Source organism: Protobothrops mucrosquamatus, unplaced genomic scaffold (genome assembly GCF_001527695.2).
Source record: "Protobothrops mucrosquamatus isolate PMUCROS unplaced genomic scaffold, P.Mucros_1.0 scaffold_125, whole genome shotgun sequence".
NCBI lineage: Eukaryota > Metazoa > Chordata > Lepidosauria > Squamata > Viperidae > Protobothrops > Protobothrops mucrosquamatus.
In genome coordinates this window covers 659143-683101 of record NW_015386201.1, presented here as the reverse complement: position 1 = coordinate 683101, position 23959 = coordinate 659143, and the positions used below count along the sequence as shown (strand labels likewise).

Sequence of the window (23959 nt, the reverse complement as noted above, 5' to 3'; positions counted from 1 at the left end):
GCTTTATGGAATCTGCTCATTAAATTTAATGTGACTTCTAAAGTGATCCATTGGGGAGCAATATAGATGGATGGGCAGCTTTTACAGATAATAGAGAAATAGTGTGCTTGCCTGAGGTCTGCTAATGCTCCTTCCTGATCATTTTCAAAGCATGCACAATCCAATCACTGTTTTTGCATCCAAAGGAACTTAGTAGAAATTCAACACAGTTGTGTTTTATATCTAGCATTGTGAGTTTTGGAGCATTTTGATGTAGGGATTTTAAGGTCATAGTTTCGGAAATGTACAATCATGCCTAATGTTGACAGCAGAAAAATAATGGATTATTGAACATGAATAAACTAACTAGTAGTAGCTCTGCTTAACTGCTTCTCTACCCACAAAGACCCTTGAAGTTAGAGCAGTGGTGATTATGTCCTCAAAGTAAGAACTGACTTCTTTCAGGTAATTACAGTTTCTCCCTGATCTTGCTTCTTGAAAATATCTTTTAAAAATATCCATGTTTTATAATAATAAACTGAATGACTTTGAACTTATCATATGTATGGGTCATTGTAAGTATAGTTCACTGTGATAAACAGCACTGTACAAATTGCTGTTAAACTGTAAATAGAATTAGTGATAATGTAGCGATGGTATTTTGGACTCCATATTAATTGTATGCAAAACTAAGTAAGAAGCCTTTTCAATAGTTACACAAGATTGATGTGGTAGGTTTTTCTGTCTAGTACTGATTTTTATGGTTTATACCAATTAAAATAATTTGTCCTGAAAAAAATTGAATTTTATTTTAAAATCAAATGATGAAATATCACTTTATTTCCATTCAGTTAGATATTAAAACAGGTATATAGCACTGGCTTTCATGAGAAATATCTAATGTATCGAATCATGCTTGCCTCTTATAGGAGTTAGTAATCTGAAATGGAGTTCCTTGCCTTCCATTTATTTCCAAGCTCTGAATAATGAAAGATTTCCTCAGTAAAACTGAATTCTGCTAACTCAAATTTAGCACTTATTGGAGTGATTGGATTATTATATAGCTGTACACAATATAACTATACTGAAGATTTACTCATTTTTTGATGATGTGCAGTACCAAAATACTAAAACCATCATTGATTCCATTGCAGAGTGGAAAATATGTAGCTCTCCAGATATTGTTGAAGATGTTCATTAGGACTACAGTACCTAATCTGTCACACAAGACCTTTTATTTCTCTTTTATCCCATTGATAATCTTATTAATAAAACATCCTAGAAATTTATTATTTTTAATTCTGTATTCCAGAGTAGGATGAGTTAAATAGTTAAAATCATGCAGATTTTTCTCAAGTTTGCAATGAAAATTCTGTTCTTTAGGCCAGGGCTTTTCAACCTTTTCACCCATTGTACCACTTTTAGGATATGGCAATATCCGAGTACCACCAGTCGCCTACCAAGGTGTCAAAAACTTGACCCCCCAAAAAAGGAAAAAAGTGATAAAGTACAGGTAGTCCTCGACTTACAACAGTTCGCTTAGTGACTGTTCGAAGTTACAATGGCACTGAAAAAAGTGCCCCCCAAGCCACAGCCAAGCAAGACACCTGCCTGCCCACCTGGCGGCGCTCTTTCTCCTGTCCGAGGTTTTCATTGTTGTGAACATTTCTGTTGAGGATTGGCAGCGGGGGTGGGGTGGGGGGTGTTTGGTATTTATTCCCCCCCCCCCGTCTGCTGGGTGGTTGCAGCAGGTTTTGATCACTTCACATGACCCTGGGACACCGACCGTCATAAATATCAACCAGTTGCCAAGCATCTGAATGTAAATCACAAGACCCTGGAGATGCTGCAACATTCCAGCTGATCGGCACTTCTTCTGGGCTCAGCAGAAGTGCCAGGATCAATGCTGCTTTCCAGCTGATTGGTGCTTCTTCAGGGCTCAGCAGAAGCACCAGGATCACCGCCAAGCTTCAGCTGGAGCCTGGCGCTGATCGTGGCACTTCTTCTGAGCCCTGACAGCCCTGAAGAAGCGCCGATCAGCTATAAAGCGGCACTGATCCTGGCGCTTCCGCTGAGCCCTGACAGCCCTGCAGTTCCAGTCATCTCTCGCTCAGGCTTGTGCAGTGCTGCCACTGGTTCAGCTCATTCCCCTACCCCGCTACCACTTTTCTAGGATGGTCGCGTACCACCTGCCAGGTGCCAATGTACCACAGGTGGTACCCGTACCACTGGTTGAAAAGCCCTGCTTTAGGCCATTCTTTTCACTATAATTGAAACATGTCTAGGCTCATGGCTCTTAATCCAGTAACAACATGATAAATCACCATATAATAGCTTTATGGTTTATAAACCTTGTGTTATACATATAAACCTTACTTCTATCAACCCAGATAGCTGCTACTTATTAAACATACAATTTTAATATAATATGAAGGTGCTGGCGATTCTAATCAGTTTGGCTAACATAATGCATCATAAACCAATCAACGTCATTTTGCCCTGGCACGTTACAGAAACTCAGCACACTTAATGGCTTAGTGCAGACATGTCAAACTCGCGACAGTAAGTGATGTCGTGCGACGTATCGGAGCTTTTTCTCCATTGCTGGCAATGGGGTGAGCGCAGTTTCCTGGTGACGCATCCGGCCTGCGGGCTGGCAGTTTGACACCCCTGGCTTAGTGTATCATATACATTCAAAAAATGGTCTTAATTGAATAAAACGTGGATCTGTAAGGCACTGGCCCACATGTTCTTCAGCTAACACAACATGCATGCACACTTTAAACCCAAGAATGTAATGCAGCAGCTCATCCACCCCCAAGGTTAAAATAAAACAGCTAGACACAAACTGAGCAACATGGTATATGCAGTACAATGCAGTGAGATGTACAGATCTGTACATTGGGGAAACAAAATCACTTCATAAACGCATGGCAGAACATAAGAGAACAAACCCACCAGGACAAGATTCAGCAGTCCATCTGCATTTAAAAGACAAAGGCCACTCTTGAAGACAGCAAAGTCCACATTTTGGACAGGACTGCTGGTTTGAAAGGGGTCAAAGAGGCCATCTATGTCAAAACTGAACAGCTCTCTCAACGGGGAGGAATACAACATCATACCACAAGGTTCCGTCTTAGGCCTAGTGCTGTTCAATATTTTCATAAATGACTTCGATGAGAGTACTCATCAAATTCGCAGATGATACTAAACTGGCAGGAATAGCCAACACCCTAAATGATAGGCTCAAGATCCAGATGGATCTTGACAGAGTTGAACACTGGGCCCTATCTAACAAAATTCAATGTAGTGAAAAGTAGTCTTACACTTAGGCAAGAAAAACCAAAAGTACACATATAGATTGGGTGAGTAGCAGTAATTGTGAGAGGGATCTTGGAGTGGACAATTAATTAAATACGAGCCAACTGTGCAGCGGCAGCCAAGAAAGCCAATGCAATCCTAAATTGCATTAACAGACTCAATCAAGATCACTTGTACTAATACCACTCTATAAAGCCTTAGTAAGACCACAACTAGAGTACTGCATCCAGTAAAAGTTGTTGAGACTCTAGAAAGTGCAGAAAAGAGCAACGAAGATGATTAGGGGACTGGAGGCTAAAACATGAAGAATGGTTACAGAAACTGGTAATGGCTAGTCTAGTGAAGAGAAGGACCAGTGGTGACATGATAGCAGCGTTCCAATATTTGAGGGACTGTCACAGAGAGGAGGGGGGGTCAACCTATTTTCCAAAGCACCTGAAGGTCAGAAAAGGAATAACGGATGGAAACTGATCTAGAAGAGATTCAACCTAGAAATAAGGAGAAATTTTCTGACAGAACAATCAACCAATGGAACAGCTTGCCTTCAGAAGTTGTGGGAGCTTCATCACTGGAGGGTTTCATAAAGAGGTTGGGCTGCCATCTGTCAGAAATGGTGTAGGGTCTCCTGCTTGGGCGGGGTGGTGGTGGAATGGATGACCTTCAAGATCCCTTCCAACTCTGTTATTCTAATCTATCTACAGTCTACAACACAGTCCTTTCAGCAGTTCCAAGAAGGTTCCACATCCATTTGCACTAGTCAGGTGACTTTGAGGACACATAAACCTCCAAGTGGCCTCAATCCATCTACAAGAATGCAAATGACCAGCTGTCTGCAAGGAATATAAATCTTTCCATTCCCCACCATCCAGTCAGAGCTGAAGAAGCTTTTTTGATGAAAAGCAAAAATCTTTAAAGACAAACAAATTCCAGTTGCCTCTTGAAAAAGCACCTTTGGGACAACCATGATCTGGATGACTGAGAATCTCCCTAGACATTTAGCATGACTTATCACACAGCAAAATATCTGCCACTACAGAGTGGAAAGAAATAGAAGTTATCGCATCCACAACAAATATACTTTAATGGCTTCTTGGCCATTAAAAAAAAAACAAAAACCATGCAAGCGTCATCTACAATTATGCATCAAAAATGACTATGCGTGGAACCTCCCCATAACTGCCTAGTTCTTTTTTTTGTTATGGCTCCATTCAAAAATTCCATCAAAGGTAATCGTAACTTTGCTATCCCCTCTCCCTTCTCAAAGCAGTCCTATGAAATGCAAGCGATCCGCACTCTGTTCACTTCAGCCTCCTCCAAACCGGAAATTGATGGTGCTTGCCATTTTTAATCACCCTCTTTAGCCTTGCCACCTCTTCTGAAGCGAAGAGGGGTTTTTTCCCCCCCTCCGGCGAGTCGTGCAATATCTTGCTTGTAATTCAATTGGCCGTCGTCCCCTCACGTGACCATGGCCTTTTCCCGAGACTCGGGGCGAAGGGCGTCTCTGGGTCCTTACGCTGCCGGGGCCAAAGGGGATATTCTTCCGCGGAGGCTGTACGATGGGCGGGTGCCCCAAACGTGAGGTAATATGCGGGGAGGGGCGGGGGGGGGACGGCATTCGGCCGACAAAGGCTTCGGAAACCGAGGACAGGCTGTGACAAGCAAAGGCTTTTTATGCTAGGGATGGGGCCACTCTTGCTAATGTAAGCTTATTGCTGAGAAAAACGCTAAAAGAGCTGCAGGTCTTGTGAACCGGAGAACAAGCCTTTCTCTAACCTGGTATCTTTTAAATGTGCTGACTCCGACTTCTGCAGAATTCCTGCAGAAAGGAAGGAGCTTAAACTGAATGTAGGCGAAATCCAGAAACCACGTGTTGGAGAATCGGCCCTGCACCCTTCGCACGTGCTTCCTATCCTGCCGCGATAAAACCCTGCCTTATTTATTTTCATATGATGCAAGATAATTCCATCTCAAGATGTGTCTCTGGGGAGCGGCGTTTCCAAGGCAGCGTTCTTTCCACGCTTCTTGACTAAACAGCTATTTGAGTGCATTTTCTCTCCAGTATCATACTAGTTTCGTGTACTGCTTCCCACATTAACGCATATCTAATTGTGAATGATCAGGACAAGAGTTATCTGAAGGGACTCCTGGTCCAAGAAAGAGTACAACTGGCACTCTATCCATGAATATAGCTGGTTGGTTTTGTCCTGATTAAGTGAGTCCGTTCCTGAAGATGAAGAGGAATTTCACCTTTCAATATAACACACCTTCACCCAAAACACACCTTCAGATCAACGAAATAATGGCTTTACCAGAAGAAGATCCAAGTTTTGGAATGGATCGGCCAGACCTGAATCCAGCTGAAAATTTGTGGGCTGTACCCAGGAGATGCCCTTGCAAGCTGACAGGTTTGGGGTCTTTACAAAGAAGAGTAGGTAAAGGTTTTCAAGGCAGAAAGTGCCATGCTGATAGGCTCCAATGTCAAAAGACTGAATGTTGTCATAAAAATCAAAAGATGCTTCAACAAAGTATGAGTTGAAAGGTGTACATCTTTATGCAACCACATTATATGTTTTATTTTTTCCCCTACAAGTTTTTCAGTTTGTTTTTCAACTGAATTGTACAGCTTTAGATTCTGAAGTCATTTATTTTGGTCTAATATTTTTTACATCTCAGAAACCTGGTATTTTAGCAGGAGATGTAGATTTTCTATATTCATTGTACACGAATATTTTCTCTGTAGGCTGCCAAATATATAACAGGAAACTGGTACTTACATTGGGTCCTCATAGTTCTGGCCATTGCAGTGTCCCAGTGGTCATGTGATTATGATCCAGGCACTCAGTTTGCAATTATAAAGTTTTGCAAACTGTAATCATGTGATTATGATTTCCAATGTTATCCTATACCTATAGCTTTTTACAAGGTCATTGAAGAAGCCAGCAGGAAATCAGAAATTGCAGTTTTATGAAGTCCTTATTTAACAATGGCAGCCGGGACTGCCAGAATTAACATCACTAAGTGATATGGTCACATGGCATCAGCTTTACGACAACATTGTTTAGTGACAGCAATTTTGGCCCCAGTTGCCATTATAAGTGAAGAATTACCTGTACTGTTTAGGTATAAGGCAATTGTTATCTATTCGATTTTTATTTATTTATATTTCATATCTCTTAATTGCCCCTCTCTTTCAGATCCCTTAATCCTGACTTTATTACTTTATAAGTAACTCAAGGAGCAAGTATACATAATACTCCTTCTGCCTTCTATTTTTCTCACAATAACCCTGTGACATGAGTTGGGCTAAGAGAGAGTGGCCCAAAATTACCCATCTGAATTTTATGCCTAAGGCGGAAATCGAACTCTCAGGTCTCCTGTTTTCCAGCCTGGTGCCTTAAACATTGGCTCTCCAGTTAAATTTACATGAGTTTGAAACACTGCAATCAGAAAAAAAATGAGTTCTTTTATAATGTTCCTTGGAGCATTAGAAACTGTGTTTAGTATATTTATACATGATGTATTATCAGGTGATTGGTTTTCTTTTTTCGCTGCAAACTTGTGATTTTTTTTTCAGGCTTGCAAGGACAAATAGATGTTGTTTTTAAGAGCCTGTTTGCTCAGTATTACAGAGGGAAAGTAGCATTATGTTTTGTTTAGGATGCAGATAAGATTAAAAAAACACACGGAATTGGTTTGTTTTCCTCCCTTTTTCAACATACCTACTTTTTTTTCAACATATCATATTTAGAGTGTACAGTGTGATTCACAGAAAGTAGTTCTTTGATGTTCACCTGAAAAAACACAAGCTATTGCATTAGTTGAATACATTATCATCATAGTTCTTTTTCCTCTTGATGTTGTAACCTTCTTTTGTTTACATACTGTATATCTCAGTTCTTAAGCTATAAATTAAATCTTGATTTTCTGGCACACATACTTAGTGTCTGGTTACCATTCTGTTCTTGTGTAGAATTCATAGCATTGATAATATCGAAACTGATTTTGATACAAATTTGGTATTGGCATTGGTTGTCCCAATTTATTTGGACTTAAAGAGGGTTTAAGTTAAAGAGGGCTATGTTAGAAAATGATGTTATTATATAGATAAATAGTGTACACTCATAGGAATGGTAATTCAATGATTTTTAAAAGAAAAAGCATGCCACCATTAAAACAATTTAATGATGAGTTTATGATCTCCTAATTATCTTGTTTAAAACTAGTGATGACAGGAATCCTGTGCAAAGATTGTTCAGAATCTGCTCAGGCTCATTAAGATCATTGCATTCCTGCCATGAAGAAACATTTGTAATATTTCTAGCATAGATAATTCCTGTAGGAAAATTCCAACACTGTGTTTACAAATGCTAATCTTGTAGTTCTTGTGTTCGCTGTAATAAAAACTGGACTTTAATGGCAGGGAAACAGTTGTACAAAAAGAACATTAATGTAACAAATCTTGATTCTAATAATTAAAATTAAGGTGCCCCTGGGATTTCTCTGTAGAAGTGTGGGTATATGGAACATAAACATAACATAAACATAAAATAAGACGGATTTGTTAAGCCAAAATGTGCTTTGAGATTAGGATATATTTTAAAAGGAATATTAAAGGGTTTTATTTATTCATTTTGGGAATTTATGAATCGGGTAGTGCTTGAAATCTAAATTACGTATGCATATGTACCTATTGTGGACATAAGGTGGGGGAGGCTGTATGACCTTTTTAAAGAAATCTTTTGCGACTATTGAGCATCAAGAGCATATATTGAGACAACTGTTGTCTCAATATATGCTCTTGATGCTCAATGGTCACAAAAGTCGGTGCTGATTTCAAATAAAGAATCAACACAGTTTCATTTCTGGTCTACTGCTGAAATTCCCCCTTGTTGCATTTGCAATGTGTCAAAATCCAATTCTGTAGGCATAATTTTTGCATGACCATCTTAAAGCATAAAGATAAGATATACAATAATTCAGTAATAGTATAATGGAAGTCACTATTGATTGTAACTGAACCCAATTTACCTGCAGTTGTCTTTGGATTTGCAGTTACAGTTGCAAAAATGAGAAATACGGGATTAAGCTACTTAACTCGCTTTTCTGGGAAAGCACATGAGAAATGCTATTTTATGTAGGTTTCTTATTTCAAATTTTGTTTATCTTAGGAGATCTTGAAATGCAAAATGTGAATTCAGGAAGCCTATCCTCAAACCATGGCTCTGACCCAGGTAAAAACACCATATATTAAGCATTTTCAGTCAGTTTTAAATGCTTAGCTTATTAAGCTGATCTCAGTGCTTAGTTTTTACATCTAGATAGAAATATTTTGCATATGGATGACAGGTTTTATGTATAGGCTATACTTCATGCAGTGCAGCCAACTCATTAAAAAAAATGCAGAATTCGTTACAAATTTAAGATTTACAAAATGGGGAAAGTTTGTATGGTAGGTGTTGTATTATTTGTTGCTGTAACAGTAAAGGCCCAAGATGCAACACTAGCATTAGCAACCGATGTATTTACTAGGAGGAAGAATTGTATTTATTCCAATAACAGATTAGTACATGTTTGAGTTCAAGGAAATGATAGGATAATGTTCCACAATTTTGAAGGAAGATATCTTGACTTCTGTTTAATGACTGACTACAGGTAGTTTTTGACTTACAACCATAATTGAGCCCGAAACTTCCATTGCTAAGGAAGGTAGTTAAGTGAGTTTTTCCCCCTTTTGCAACATTTTTTTGTCACAGCTGTTAAGCAAATCACTGCAGCTGTTAAGTGAATCACATGGTTGTTAAATGAATCCAGCTTGCCCCATTGACTTTGCTTATCAGAGGTTATCTGGGAAGGTTACAAACGGTGATCCCAGGACCCCAGGACAGTGCAATTGTTACAAATGCATGCCAGTTGCCAGACACCTAAATTTTGATCACGTGGCCATGGAGATGCTACAACATCGTAAGTGTGAAAACCAGTGAAAACTTTTTTCTGTGCCACTGTAACTTTGAACTGTCACTAAACGAATGGTTGTAAGTCTAGGACTACATTTGTCTCTAAAAGCTTGTCTCGAAAAGCCCTAATGCAGCTGTCCCCAACCTTTGAAGCTTGGCGGCCCAGCTGGCGGGGGGGAGAGGGGAACCAGACTTTGGGCCAGCGGGCACGCACACAGCTCCGTATATGTGTGAGTGGAGCCTGCCTCTCGTGCAGCCTGGTTCTGTATAGGTGACTGCCTGGTAGTGGGCCTCGGCCCGAGGGTTGGGGACCCCTGCCCTAATTATTATTTTTAGTAAGGTTTAAATAGCAATTCTGCAACCTGGATTCTGGCTTAGATTTCGAGAAAGAGAATGAAAGTTTTATCAGATCATCTTAAAATCTAAATTGAACAGCAGTAAGTTAATAGATTTAGTTTAATAGAAATGGGCTATTTAACAAATTACATTATCCATACATTAAAGCCAGTATACATTAAATAACGTACTCAAGAATATAAAAACATATTAAATATCACAATTAAAACTGCCTTCTAAAAGCTGAGAATCCCCAGATGTATTAGAATTTGCAACTCTCCAAATTTCTAGCTGGTAGGGTGGAAGAGTATTCAAACTTTTCCCTTGTGAAAGTGTGAGATCTTTAGGGATTTTTTTTCTTCTGTGTGTGCCTTTGAGTTGGTGTTGACTCTTAGTGATTGTTAGGATTAGTCCCATAGTTTTCTTGGCAAGGTTTTTCAAAAGTGGTTTGCCAGTGCCTTCTTTCTTCTAGGTCAGAGAGGGTGTGACTAGCCCAGGGATAGGCAACCTTGGCTCTTTTATGACTCGTGGACTTCAATTCCCAGAATTCCTGAGCCAGCCACGCTGAGGGGAAAGGGAGAGGTTTCCAAACTGAGCCATGCTGGCTCAGGAATTCTGGGAGTTGAAGTCCACGAGTCATAAAAGAGCCAAGGTTGCCTACCCCTGGACTAGCCCAAAGCTGTCTTTGTGCGCAAGGCAGGACTGGAACCCACAAGTCTCCTGATTTCTAGTTTGATGCCTTAATCACTACACCAAACTGGCTGTTTCATCTTTAGGGAATAGTGGCAATAATATTTTACAGAACTTTATCCCATATGCACTTTAGTTCTAAGTTTACTCAAAACATTTAGCATGCCATGTGGGTGTACCTGTTGTGGTACATCAGTCATAGCTTCCCTCTAAACCAAAAACAAAAAACCTTTCTGGTTTCATCAGCATGAAACACTCTCAGCTTAGAATGTGTAAGAAGCAGATTTTTAGTAGATACTATTCTAAATTTTGTTTCTGTACAGTTTCTTTGTAGGGGTCCTAATTTTCTGAAACCTTTAACAGCGACCAGTTTGGGAAGAACATTGAAGATTCCTATGTGTTTTTGGAATGATTATTTAAGAAAGGTCTCTGTTCATGATGGCAAATCCTTTTCTACTAAAATAGTCCTGGGAATAGAAACGAGCTGCGATGATACAGGAGCTGCTGTGGTGGATGAAACTGGTAGCATTTTAGGAGAAGCATTACATTCTCAAACTGATGTTCATTTAAAGTAAGTAATTCTTATTGTGGGTGAAATTATGTTTCAGTTGCTAAAATTTGCCTGGGCTGTGTTGCTGTGTGTGTGTGTGTGTGTGTGTTTGTATGTGTGTATGTGTGTATATTTGTGTGTGTGTGTGTGTGTATAAATATTGCCATTTCTATGTTTTCTGTGCATTCCTTCTATGTTCTAGAAATCTTTAAAGCAAATTCTTTGCTTTAAAATTAGGGCTTTGAGCTAGAAATGATGCCAGTTTGACTCACTGAAGCACTGAAGGCATCCAGAGAAAACATTTTATTACAACTTAATAAAAATCTGTAAAGTTTTATTTTATGCTGCTAAAATTGATTTTTAGAAAAGGAACATACCATTCTTGTAGAGTCCTCCTTTGGGAGCAAAGAATGAGTACAGTTTATAAAGAAGTTAAAACTTAACCAATACTGGAATATGAACTATTTTATGTCATGTTTTATATCCCCATTTAAAGATATCTGGAAAATGGCCTGTAGTTCATATTATGTTAGGTTGCTGTCACACTGTTTCTAGTTTTCTATTCAAAATCGGTGGAACAGGCCAAATAGGTCCTTCTTGTATCAAGAAATGGCTGATAAAAGTTTTTATTCACTGGAATTTCAGAACACTCTTGTTTGAAGTCTTGTCCCCCTTCCCCCCAAAGCATGTTCTGTAGCAAAACTTCCATGTTATGAGCATTGATGATAGTTGTGAGGTTTTCAAGTTCAGTGAAAGAACGGGGTTTTGACCAAAAGCATTTCCAAGGAAACTCTGTTTGAATTAAAAGTCGTGAATTGCTGAGTTACCAGCTTTCCTGTAAAACAGGAAAGAAAAAGGAGCCCATGGATCTAGAACACCACAGGAAGTTGGAAAAAGTAGATTTAAACCACAATTTGTTTCTTGCACTTACTTGCCATTTTCCCTCCAGAATCCTAAGGAGTTTATATGGTATTTTATGAGCAGCTATATACATTTCTGAATAAATCAGTGATTTTTCTCTCACCCCGTCAGAGGAATCCTGTAAGACAGACTTAATTATAATCACTGTAATGTGATGAATGATATCAAAGAGACTAAAAAGGGTCAGTAAAATATTACCATTCTCTAACGGCCCATAATCTCAAGCTTCATTGCTGTTTCGGAAACTATACAGGTAGTCCTCAACTTACGACCGCAATTGAGCTCAAAATTTATGTTGCTAAGTGAAAAATTTGTTCAGCCCCATTTTATGACTTTTCTGGCCACATTTGTTAAGTGAATCACTGCAGTTGTTAAATTAATAACACGGTTGTTAAGTGAATTGACTGCTGGTCAGAAGGTCACAGAAGGGGATCACATGACGGCAGGACATTGCAACCGTCATAAATGTGAGTCAGTTGTCAAGCATCTTGAGTGTAAATCATGTCGCCATCGGGATGCTGCAATGGTCGTAAGTGTGAAAAATGGTCAGTCACTTTTTCCAGTGCCGTTGTAACTTTGAATTGTTGTAAGTCAAGGACCATCTGTACTGGCAGGATCTGCCGGTAGTGTCAAGATGATATGGCAGAACAGTCAGACAAGACAGGTAGGGAAAAAAAGGGAACTGGCAGAACATCAATCCTCCTGTATTATTGTTAAATTATAATAATATATTAAGCACGATGTAATTGCAGTATTATTACATATACATTCCTATCGGTAATATATTAAGATTATATGGTATATAATATAATTATGTTATAAAATTATTACAATCAGGCTAATAGATTTCACATGTAGATGTTTGTTTCTCATTAGAACAGGTGGCATTATTCCTTCAGTAGCACAACAGCTTCACCAAGAAAATATCGCAAGGGTAGTGCAACATGCAGTCTCAGCCAGTGGTGTCAATATGGAGGACATCTCGGCTATTGCAACAACTGTGATGCCAGGACTTGCGTTAAGCCTTGGAATCGGATTGAAATATAGTTTAGAACTGGTGAAGAAACATCAGAAACCTTTTATCCCTATCCATCATATGGAAGCACACGCACTTACTGCCCGGCTGACGAATCTCGTAGCCTTTCCTTTTCTTGTCCTTTTACTCTCGGGGGGTCACTGTATACTGGCAGTAGCTCAAGGTGTTTCAGATTTTCTTCTCCTTGGAGAGACAAAGGACATCGCACCGGGGGACATGCTTGACAAGGTGATTTATTTTAATATAGATTATTGACGTATAAATATTTTTAAACCAAGATCCTTTGAGTAATATCCTGAGGCACCATCCAAAAACTGAGTAGGGCTAGTACACAAACGTAAAGTTTAAAGCGACAAAATTACCCTCCGTGTACTCAATAATTTCTCACTTCTGTGAGATTATATTTTGGTGGCAACTTCTTAGAGGTTTTTCACATTTGGGGATCCACTACATATGTATCTTCCAGGAGCATTGTTTTACAGCAAGTGTAGGTTGCCCTTGACTGCATGTGTTTCCCTAGCATCTCATTTCCACTCACCTATTACCATTTCACCATCCCAATTCTGATGGGAATTGATTTTGTTCCATTTTCTCATTAAACCTCTCCAGCTCTAAAACACCCAGAAAACAGGCCAAAAAGCTCCTTTACTCTGGAAATGGCAGGATAATATAAGCCAAACTGCCTGCAACACTCATATAACCCAAAGGCAAAATGCAGCCCCCAGCTTGATTCCATCGGTGGCCCGAGTGATAAAATCAACATAAAACCCACTCGCCAAAATACCAGTAAGATAATAAAAACTAGGAACAGGAGTCATTTCAGTCATATATTCTCATTTACCTGAAAAAGTATAGATTACAGGTGGTCCTTGACTTACCTGTAACTTAGTGACCACTCAGAGTTACGACAGCACTGAAAAAAGTGACTTATGACCGTTGCAGCATCCCCATGATCATGTGATCAAAATTCAGATGCTTGGAAACTGACTCATTTTAATGACGGTTGCAGCGTTCCGGGGTCATACGATCACCTTTTGTGACCTTATAAGCAAAGTCAACGGGGAAACTAGATTCACTTAACAACAGTGTTATTAACAACTGCAGTGATTCACTTAAGAACTGTCGTAAAATGGGCAAATTTGCTTAACAAATGTTTCGCTTAGCAACAGAAATGTTGGGCTCAATTATGGTTGTAAGTCGAGGACTACCTGTACTCAAATTTAAGATATCCCATGGTGCAACATACATATATATATATTTAGGGGGGGAAATCCTTTCTTTAAATAGGAATACAATCTATCCATTGTTTAAAAAAAGGCATGATTAATTTTATTGATATAAGTCAGCGCACTTCATTTATGTATGAAGCATATTCACTTGTGCTGCATCGTGAAAATACACATCACTTATATTTTGTCCAAAATACCTATTGGGTAAGTTAATAAGAAAGATTGCTTTAAAAAAATTATGTTGTAAACTTGAAATGAGATATTTCCTGAATCTGTTGTGAACAGATATTTCTTTTCTTTTCTTTTCCTTTCCTTTCTTTTATTTTTAAGGTAGCTAGAAGTCTTTCTTTACATAATCATCCAGAGTGCTCTGGCATGAATGGTGGGAGAGCAATAGAAACCTTGGCCAGGCAGGGTAACATTCTGCGTTACAAATTCACAATCCCAATGCTGCGATACCGTGATTGCACCTTCTCTTTTGCTGGATTGCAAAGCGAAATCACTAGAAAGATTTCAAAAGAAGAAAAGGCAGAAGGTATTTTTGCCCAAAGAGTCACAAACTGTGTGTGTGTGTGTGTATGTTTTGCTGCATGTCTGCTTTGCAAAATCTATCTGATGGTAATTCCTGCAGGCCTTCTGGAAGGGCAACATCTCTCCTGTCTTCCGGATCTTGCTGCCGCAGCCCTGCATGCAATGACTGTTCACATTGCTGAGCGAACACATCGGGCTATTCTCTTCTGCAAAGAGAAAGGAATCATACCCCCAGGAAAGGAAACTCTGGTGAGTTCTGTGGGAAGGTTACACCTTTCATTATCTCAGATTCCAAAATTGTTTGCTTCTTGATCATGGTAACAGTGAACTGGCCAGCAATTTAAATGTATATTTCTTGAGTTTCATAGTTACTGTGGGAACTGTTACCAACACTGTGATAATAAGGATTTACAGTGCATTCAGAAAGTATTCAGACCCCCCCTTCACTTTTGTCAGTTTTGTTATGCTGCGCCTGATTCTACAGTTGTTGAAATTCATTTTTTCTCATTAATTAACTCAGCACCCCATAATAACAAAGTGAAAATGGAATTTTAGAAATGTCTGTAACTTTATTTTTTTAAAAAACTGAAATATCACATTGAGATAAATATTCAGATCCTTCACTCATCTTTGGCAGCAACTATGGTGCTGGAGAAGACTCCTGCGAGTCCCCTGGACTGCAAGGCGATCAAACCGGTCAGTCCTAGAGGAGATCAACCCTGACTGCTCTTTGGAAGATCAGATCCTGAAGTTGAAACTAAAATACTTTGGCCATCTAATGAGAAGGAAGGACTCACTGGAGAAGGGCCTAATGCTGGGAAATATTGAGAGCAACAGAAGAAGGGGACGACAGAGAATGAGGTGGCTGGATGGAGTCACTGAAGCAGTAGGCGTGAGCTTAAATGGACTCCAGAAGATGGTAGAGGACAGGAAGGCCTGGAGGAACGTTATCCATGGGGTCGCGATGGGTCGGACACGACTTCGCAACTAACAACAACAACAACCAGCCTCGAGTCTTTTTGGGTATGACACAACAAGCTTTGCACACCTGGATTTGGGGGATTTTCTGCCATTCTTTCTTGCAAATCCTCTCACGCTCAAGTCAGGTTGGATGGTCGGCGGACAGCCATTTTCAGGTCCCTCCAGAGATGTTCAATAGGGATCAAGTCAGGGCTCTGGCTGGACCACTCTAAGACATTTCACGGAGTTGTCTCTAAGCCACTTCTGTGTTGTCTTGGCTGTGTGTTTAGGATCGTTGTCATGTTGGAACGTGAATCTTCAGCCAAGTCTGAGGTCCTGAGTGCTGTGGAACAGATTTCCATTGAGAATATCGCTGTATTTTGCTCCATTCAGCTTTTCCTCAACCCTGACCAGTCTCCCACTCCCTGCTGCTGAAAAACACCCCCACAGCATGATGCTGCCACCACCATGCTTCACTGTTGGGATGGTATTGGGGAGGTGATGAGCGGTGCCTGGTTTCCTCCAGACCTAATGTTTAGAATTGAGGCCAAGCAGTTCAACCTTGGTTTCATCAGACCAGAGAATCGTGTCCCTCACAGTCTGAGAGTCCCTCAGGTGCTTTTTTTGCAAATTTCAAACGGGCTTTCATGTGTTTTGTTCTGAGGAGCGGCTTCCATCTAGCCACTCTGCCATAAAGCACCGATCGATGGAGGGCTGCAGTGATTGTTGTCCTTCTGAACTGTGTCCCATCTCCACCCAGGATCTCTGGAGCTCAGTCAGAGTGACCATCGGGTTCTTGGTCACCTCTCTTACTAAGGCCCTTCTCCCCTAATTGCTCAATTTGACCGGGCAATTAGCTCCTGGAAGAATGCTGATTGTGCCAAACATCTTACATTTGAGAATTATGGAGGCCACTGTGCTCTTAGGAACCTTCAGTGCAGCAGAAATTTTATTGTAGCCTTCCCCAGATCTGTGTCTTGCAATAATCCTGTCTCTGAGCTCTGCAGGCAGTTTCTTTCTGCCACAGTACGCATTGTCAGCTGTGAGGCCTTCTATAGAGAGGTGTGTGCCTCTCCAAATAAATTTAATTTACCACAGGTCGACTCCATTCAAGGTGTAGGAACGTGTCAGCAACGATCCAGAGAACTGGGAGGCACCTGAGCTAAATTTCAAGTGTTGTTGCAAAGGGTCTGAATACTTACGCCAATGTGATATTTCAGTTTTTTATTTTTAGTAAATTTACAGACATTTCTAAAATTCTGTTTTCACTTTATCATTATGGGGTATTGAATGTAGATTGAGAAAAAAATGAATTTGAACAAGTGTAGCATAACAAAATTGACAAAAGTGAAGGGGGTCTGAATATTTTCTGAATGCACTGTACTTTACAGCCTATAAATTTACCTTTTTTCTGTATCATATTTAATTCTGAAAGATTATAAGGACAGCATGCTCATATTTTATGTTTCCCCATTGACATGCAACTATATACTGTTAATGCGGATTTCTCTTTCAACTTTGTTTTCAGGTAGTTTCAGGAGGTGTCGCAAGTAACCAATATGTCCGTAGATCTCTGCAACTTCTAGCAGATGCTACTAATTTCACATTGGTTTGTCCACCTCCAAGGCTTTGCACTGACAATGGTGTTATGATTGCATGGTAAGGAAAGATTTTTTTCAGTGTTGAAGGAGATGCATAATTGCAGAATGTTATGATAATTTTCCAAAATATACCGGTATGCATAAGTAGTATAATGGGAAACATCATATACATTTTGTGTGAATATACCGTGTATGTCTTTGGAGCATAGGTAGTCTTCGAGATACGACCATAATGGAACCTGCCCATTATGGCCACATGTTGTGACAGTCTTTAGGTGAAATGTCTTACTTAACAACTCCCCCCCCCCAATCACTGGTCTCTTCAATGAATCATCAAACTAACAGGTGGGTTGCTAAGCAGAATGTGGGGTGCCTCATGGGGGGGGGGAGGCAGTTGGAGGCCTAGCACAGGCACAGGCCTGCCTACCCTGGCCCTTCCAAGGCTTCCCCCACCCCCAAGATGCCCCATGTTCCACTTCTCACGTCTTGGGTCTTGACTGGCTTTTTCCCACTCCCCCTCTCCCAATCGTAGGCCTGATTCCCACTCCACCAGGCCAAACACCTTCCTCCTCACTTCCCTTTCAAAGAGCTCCAAGGCTTTCCAGATTTTGGAATGGCTTGCTTCTTTGTGCAGTCACATGGAGCGATTCTGAAAGCTTTTGGGTCACTGTCCCATGCCAAAATTTGGATCGCCACTGCGCAGGCTGGAAACATGTGGCCTGCCCTCCTTCTACAACATGAGAGAGCTGGAGAACGTCAGAAGGTAAGTGTGATGCATGATAGGTATGTGGGGAGAGATCAACGTGCTGCAGGGTTCTGGTGAGGTGGGATTGGGGAAAGGTGGGGGGTGCTGCAGCATAGTTGTGGTGGGTATTAAGGGCAAATGACTGCAGCACATGGGCATGCTGCAGTTGTCATAATCTTAAAATGGGGCCATATGCTATTGTAACTTTAAAAGGTATTAAATGGCTTCTCGTACCTCAAGGACTACCTATACATAAGCATAAATATTAGAGATGCATTTCCTGTATGAAATTGGCAAACACCTAGATAATTCATTATGTACAAAGCCCCCCCCCACATCATGATTTTTACAGAAACATGCTGCCTTTGCTTTTTTTTTTAATTAAAAAATGTGAAGGAAATCAGGTTTATTTTGCAAGAAAGATGCCTCAAGTTCCTTCTTATAGTGAAAATAATTAGATTAACAGGAATAATATCTAATGGAAAATACGACAGTATGGTTGAAGACTCTGCCCATCATTGTTTTGTGATCAATGTGATCAATGTTTTATACTCATTGTAAGGTAACAGAGAAATGAAGTTGTTTTACTTAATTGCGTAAATATTTCCTTTATAGGAATGGAATTGAAAAACTTTCTGCAGGACTAGATATCTTTTATCATTTAGAAAATTTCAGGTATGAACCAAAGTAAGTAATTAACTATTTCACTGAACTTTTCTTTGTCTGCTTTATTGTCAATATGCTGGTCAAAATCATAGGAGAAAAAAATTGGGATAAGAAAAGGGGGGTGTATATTGAATTCTTTAAAAAAAATTACATCCCCAAACCATTCCCACTTGGAATCCCCAAGCCATGTTGGAACTCAATTTCTAGAACGTCTTTAGCTGTTGCACATCTACAAAGCATGAGACTGGAGAAGGTTAAAATAATTTGCTTTCCTAACAGAGAAGGCCTATTCAGGGTTATACGTAAATTGCTATCCATTTCTTTAGTCTAGATCAGGGGTAGGCAACCTTGGCTCTTTTATGACTCGTGGACTTCAACTCCCAGAATTCCTGAGCCAGCCATGCTGAGGGGAAAGGGAGAGGTTTCCAAGCTGAGCCATGCTGGCTCAGGAATTCTGGGAGTTGAAGTCCACGAGTCATAAAAGAGCCAAAGTTGCCTACCCCTGGTCTAGGTTCTGGTTTGACAGTTTGGTTGGTTTTTCCTTTAGATAGAATGTTCCATATTTGATCCGGAGCATTTGAATGTTACCTGAAAAACCTAGCAAAATGTAATGAATTAGGAAAACGTGCCAAGTTTATTTTTGCACAATTATTGTATATGACTAATAATTCTTTGGCACAGAATTTATTTTCTTCTTCCCTTTTTAAAGACTTACCCTGTGGTAAGATGGGTAGCCAGTAGATTTAATAAATCAATAAATAAATCACATTATTTTCCCTACTTAATCTTAAAAATTATAGAAGTATTATTTCTTTTACGAAACTAGTAAAAATAATAGAATTATTATTTGAAAAAGAAATGCCTTTGTCAAAAGTTGTAAGGGTGTTCAGTGCTAAAATAAAAACGCCAGCCCCGGTTGGCGTGTTGAATGACAAGAAGGTATTTGCATAAATCGTAAACTGAGTTTTTAAAAGTTCTTTGGTTGAAGCTTAAATCACAGTTGAAGAAATCCCTAAGTTCCTCAAGAATATTATAGAAACAAAAAATGTGTAGTTTTAAGTATTATTGAATTAATGATATTTTTTCATTCTTGTCCCCATAGTCATTTTATACATTATACATAGTACCACAGTAGGTTTAAAGCCTTTTTAAAAATTGTGTGTTGCATAAAATTCCCCCCTTTAAAAATTTCTGATTATAGAATACACAATGTTTGTCGTAATAGATGTTGGACATTTGTGTGTTATTTTATGTCAGTATACAAGATAGTAATGTTTTACAAGTTTGTGTTGTTAGAATTATATATATTAATTCTCCAAAAAGCAAATCTGTACTTGTTTTTCATTAGGATTTGAGCTTTCTATTGGAAATTTTATTAATACTATTTTCTCAGCATTCAACCTTTATATATGATGCATTGTTACTCAAAATACAACCTAAGATCAATTCAATGGAAACCAGTCCAACAGTTTTCTTTCCAACTATGCATTTAAAACTATAATCAGGATTAAATATTGGACCAAATATTTCCAAACATAAAAAGGTATAGCTATGAAAAAGTAAGATCAAGTCAGCAATGTTTTTACCTAAAATAAAAATTGAATCTGCATCCTTCTTCTTTGGAACAAGTAGGTTGAATACAGAAATAGAGATAGGTGTACGTATTGTTTTGAATGTGGCTTATATAGATTCAACTATATAAATTACTGATTTTATAATAATTTTCATTATACGTGGAAGGATCTCAGAGAAGCGAAATATGCATATATTTGTAAGATATAATTAATTCTACATTCTTGAATTTGTGTTATGTGTTTAATTGTAGTGTTTTGTGTTATCTTTTAGAGCTCCACTTGGAACTGATATCTCAGAACAAGTAAAAGAAGCTTTCATCAAAGTGCCAGGGCTAAATCTAGCAGTATGATGTTTGGTATTTTTCAATTGTCTGGAAAAAAAGTGAAATTGTTATTTTCAAAAATGTTTTTAATGGGGACTCCATTTTATTGCCCCCTGGTCATCTGGACCAATTATGTGACATTGCCAAATAATTTAATTATAAGCTGAGGAAAAATTAAGATATGAAAATGAAAAAAAACAACCCAGGAGATAAATTTTTAGTCACTATAAAGAGGAAGGGATTTCTAAACATTTTATTGTTTGTAAATTTGGACATATGTTCCATTATCGATTAAATTATGGCATTTTTCAGTGGTTTAATAATAATTATTTGCAGAAGTAAAAGGATTAGATATTGTGCATGTTTGGTCCGAATTTAAAATAATACCCTCAAAAATAAGGGGGGAGGAGGAGTAAGTGCAGTACCCAGCTTCCCCACTTAAGTAATCTTGGTTTGCAAATTTCAGCTGAAATAAATCTTCAATGTTCCACTCTTTCACCCAGTATAAGTGAGCACATGTCAGTTTTTACATCTGTTTATATATGTATGCAAGTGGATATAACTGCCAGAAGCTACGTTCCAAAAAGCATAGAAGCAGGCCAAAAAAAAAATCACTTTGGTTCAATTAATAACTACTAAATACAATTGCTTGTAAAATAAGGTTCTCCCTTTACCAAATGGATTGATTTCCATTAATATAAACCAACCATACTTTCTCTTGGATGCAAACCACTCCAACACAACGGAATTATACAAATATTTCCTTCCCTTCTTCCAGCAAAAACAGCTGAAAGTTAAGGGGAGAAAAAGGAAGGAAATAGAATAAAAAGAAGGAATAGCTACAATGGTGAGAAGAGGAAAAATAGATGGAGATTTGAATACAGGTAAATCCTTGACTTACAACCATTTGTTTAGTGACCAAAGTTACAACAGCACTGAAAAAGTGACCTACGATCATTTTTCACACTTGTGATCTTGACACAGCATCTCTGTGGTCACATGCTCAAAATTCAGATGCTTGGCAACTGACAGGTATTTATGACAGTTGCAGTGCCTTGGACTCGTGCTCATCTTTTGCAATCTTTTGAGAAGCAAAGTCAATGGGGAAGCCAGATTCCCTTAACAACTGTGTTAGTAACTTAACAATTGTTGCGATTCACTTAATAGCCGTGGCAAGGAAGGTCGTAAAATGGGGCAAAACTCAATTGTCTTGCTTAGCAATAGAAATGTTGGGCTCAATTGTCATAAGTTGAGGACTACGTGTAGCAGAAATAACTGGCGTGTAAAGGAAACAAATAATTATGCGAGTTTAAAAAAACATGGAATCCATAGGTAAACTGTCAACGCTGCTAATATTGAATATTCTTGCTTTGACAAAATATGCAGAACTGTCTGGTATTTTTAGGGTTAATTCAGATGACAGAGAAAAGGGAGGGGAATAACAACAAAAGCCCGGGAAAAGGAACGGAAGTGAATCTCTGCCCTCTGGGCTAATTGGAAGATGTGACCTGTGACTGCAAGATAAGGGAGGGGTTTAGCAAGAAAAGTTAGATGCCAGCAAGAGGAATTCAGATTCTGGCATAAACCTCCATGATTGCCGTCAGTTTATAACACTGTTAATAAAGGCTTTAGGATAAACATGCCTGAAAGTTCTTTGAAGTGTTTAATTAGTCGGAACCATGACATAAACAGCAGATAATCTTTGAAGTTATCCAAGATTTGCAAGTGGTATCTTTACAGCCATTTGCCTCATGCAGAGCGCTTGTTTTCAAGAGCTTATCAGTGAATGAATGGTATTAACATTTCATGTCCCTTTTTTGCTGCAGTGCTATATTATTTGAAATAAAGATACCTTTTAACTTGCCCTGATTCTTCATATTAATTGCTTTTCACACATAAAGTCATATCTGATTGCCACGGTTTTTATTCCTTCTGTATCGATTTCTTGCGGTTGTTTTCCCAATTTGGAATAAATCCATTACAAATGCAATCATATTTTTATTTGCGTGAAACTGTATGGTAACAACATCTTTTCCGCTACCACAATATAGACAAGACATTTAAAATTTCTCTTCGGACAAACTATGTTTGAGTGCCTCGACATTAACAATTCTTGGTCTTGAAACCTGAATGAGGTCAGATGTTGTTGTGTGTGGAAATTGATAGTGTCCAGATGCTGGAATGCGGGGTTTCTCCGGAGTTTTTAATCTTCCCATTATATACGAAGTTGGGGGAATTAAAAAGAGAGAATCCTTCGGACGAAACTTTCCTTTGTATACTTTAACACCAGTACCTCGAAATTTTTCTAGAAAATAAAAACACTGCTTTTACTACTATTGGTATTATCTGCAGAGTATTTCAGACTGTTCAGCCACGTAATGTTGCAACATGAGTAGGACTACTTGTGGGCTGGATCCTTATTCCACCTGGTTCATTTGAACAGCTAGAGGTGGAGTGAGTAGCAGCATTGGAGAATGGTTCCAGCCACCTTGAAAATGGCGGCGGTGTGTCCTGGTTGAGGCCACCTCTTAATCCAGCCATGCCACAAAATTACTGTCTGGTGTCCAACCTTCCCTTTGGGAGTGGAAGTCTGGAGAAGGTTGTTGGGGAAGCAGATTGTCAGACCCAGATATGGAACAGAAGCAGCAGTGGTCATTCTTATGGAGGGAACCTGGATATAGATGTGCCCAGCTCTTGATCTTTTTAGATCAGTGTTTTTCAAAGTTAAAAGATGTGTGGGCCGCAACACGCAGAATTCCCCAGCTAGCATGCCACTGGCTTCCACGTATTCATTTTAAAGCCCATTTCTTTAGATCGACCATCTCACCAAGTTGATGAGCTTTCAAGAACAACAGTTTGAATGATAAGTAATTTCTGGTGGAATGCAACATTAGAAGTCTAGCCACATCTGTGGGTCACAAGCTTATTAGATAATGCGTTTTTTTTTAATATATGCCCAGCCCACTCCCCACAAATCTATCTGGATTAGGAGGCATATTTAACCTTTTATATATTTTATGTGGTTATCAAATGCTTTCTTGATTTGTGTACTGCATTATATCTATTAGCTAGGCATAAATTACCTCGTATGTGTACAGGGACAGCAGGTGGCCCTCCGTTTATCTCCAGGCTGAAAAAAAAAAAAAACAGCTATTAAGTTAACGATGCAGATAACTGCCTAGGCCCTCTGTAAAGTACTTTCATTAAAGTCCAGAAACTATTCTTAAATAATGTAGTTTGAGAATTCTGTTAACCATTCTTCCCCCCCCCCCCCGTTTAACAATTAAACCTAATATAACCCATTCTATGTTTCTAAACTGATAGATTTACTTTCATTGAACTTCTCCGTTATCTATAATTTGATTCAGCTGACAGTGATGCCTCAATAAATATGCAGGCTTCGGGTCTCGTTTTGTCTGCTTTATTAGTTGGCTACTCTTCTTAAATTTGACAATGATTACATGACAGCAAATTTATGAATCCATGGTTGATGAATGTTAAACATTTACAGTATTTATGGAAATATTTAACATCAGTCCTGAT

At 39.0% G+C, this 23959-nt stretch overlaps 2 protein-coding genes across 2 annotated transcripts in view; one reads left to right on the top strand and one right to left on the bottom strand.

Moving 5' to 3' along the window:
* The first annotated feature begins 4856 nt into the window (after window positions 1-4856).
* OSGEPL1 (O-sialoglycoprotein endopeptidase like 1) lies at window positions 4857-21168 on the top strand. The gene is made up of 9 exons (XM_015817198.1): window positions 4857-4880; window positions 8469-8531; window positions 10604-10851; window positions 12628-13015; window positions 14347-14551; window positions 14648-14796; window positions 17036-17166; window positions 18469-18540; window positions 20365-21168. The coding sequence occupies exons 2-9, from the start codon at window positions 8517-8519 to the stop codon at window positions 20441-20443; spliced, it is 1287 nt and encodes a 428-aa protein (XP_015672684.1). The 5' UTR covers window positions 4857-4880; window positions 8469-8516; the 3' UTR covers window positions 20444-21168.
* A 1308-nt stretch (window positions 21169-22476) lies between these two features.
* ANKAR (ankyrin and armadillo repeat containing) overlaps window positions 22477-23959 on the bottom strand; it is a 38195-nt gene continuing 36712 nt past the window's right edge. The window contains exons 21-22 of the mRNA XM_015817001.1: window positions 23500-23546; window positions 22477-22721 (exon numbers count right to left, since the gene is read on the bottom strand). Coding sequence (XP_015672487.1) covers window positions 22477-22721; window positions 23500-23546 — 292 coding nt within the window. The remainder of the gene's footprint in view (window positions 22722-23499; window positions 23547-23959) is intronic.

What these genes read in the sequence shown, in the direction of transcription:
- OSGEPL1 (XM_015817198.1), top strand. An exon ending in CGGGGGACATGCTTGACAAG is followed by an intron (nt 13,016 to 14,346) that starts GTGATTTATTTT and finishes TTTATTTTTAAG; the next exon opens with GTAGCTAGAAGTCTTTCTTT. An exon ending in CCCCAGGAAAGGAAACTCTG is followed by an intron (nt 14,797 to 17,035) that starts GTGAGTTCTGTG and finishes CTTTGTTTTCAG; the next exon opens with GTAGTTTCAGGAGGTGTCGC.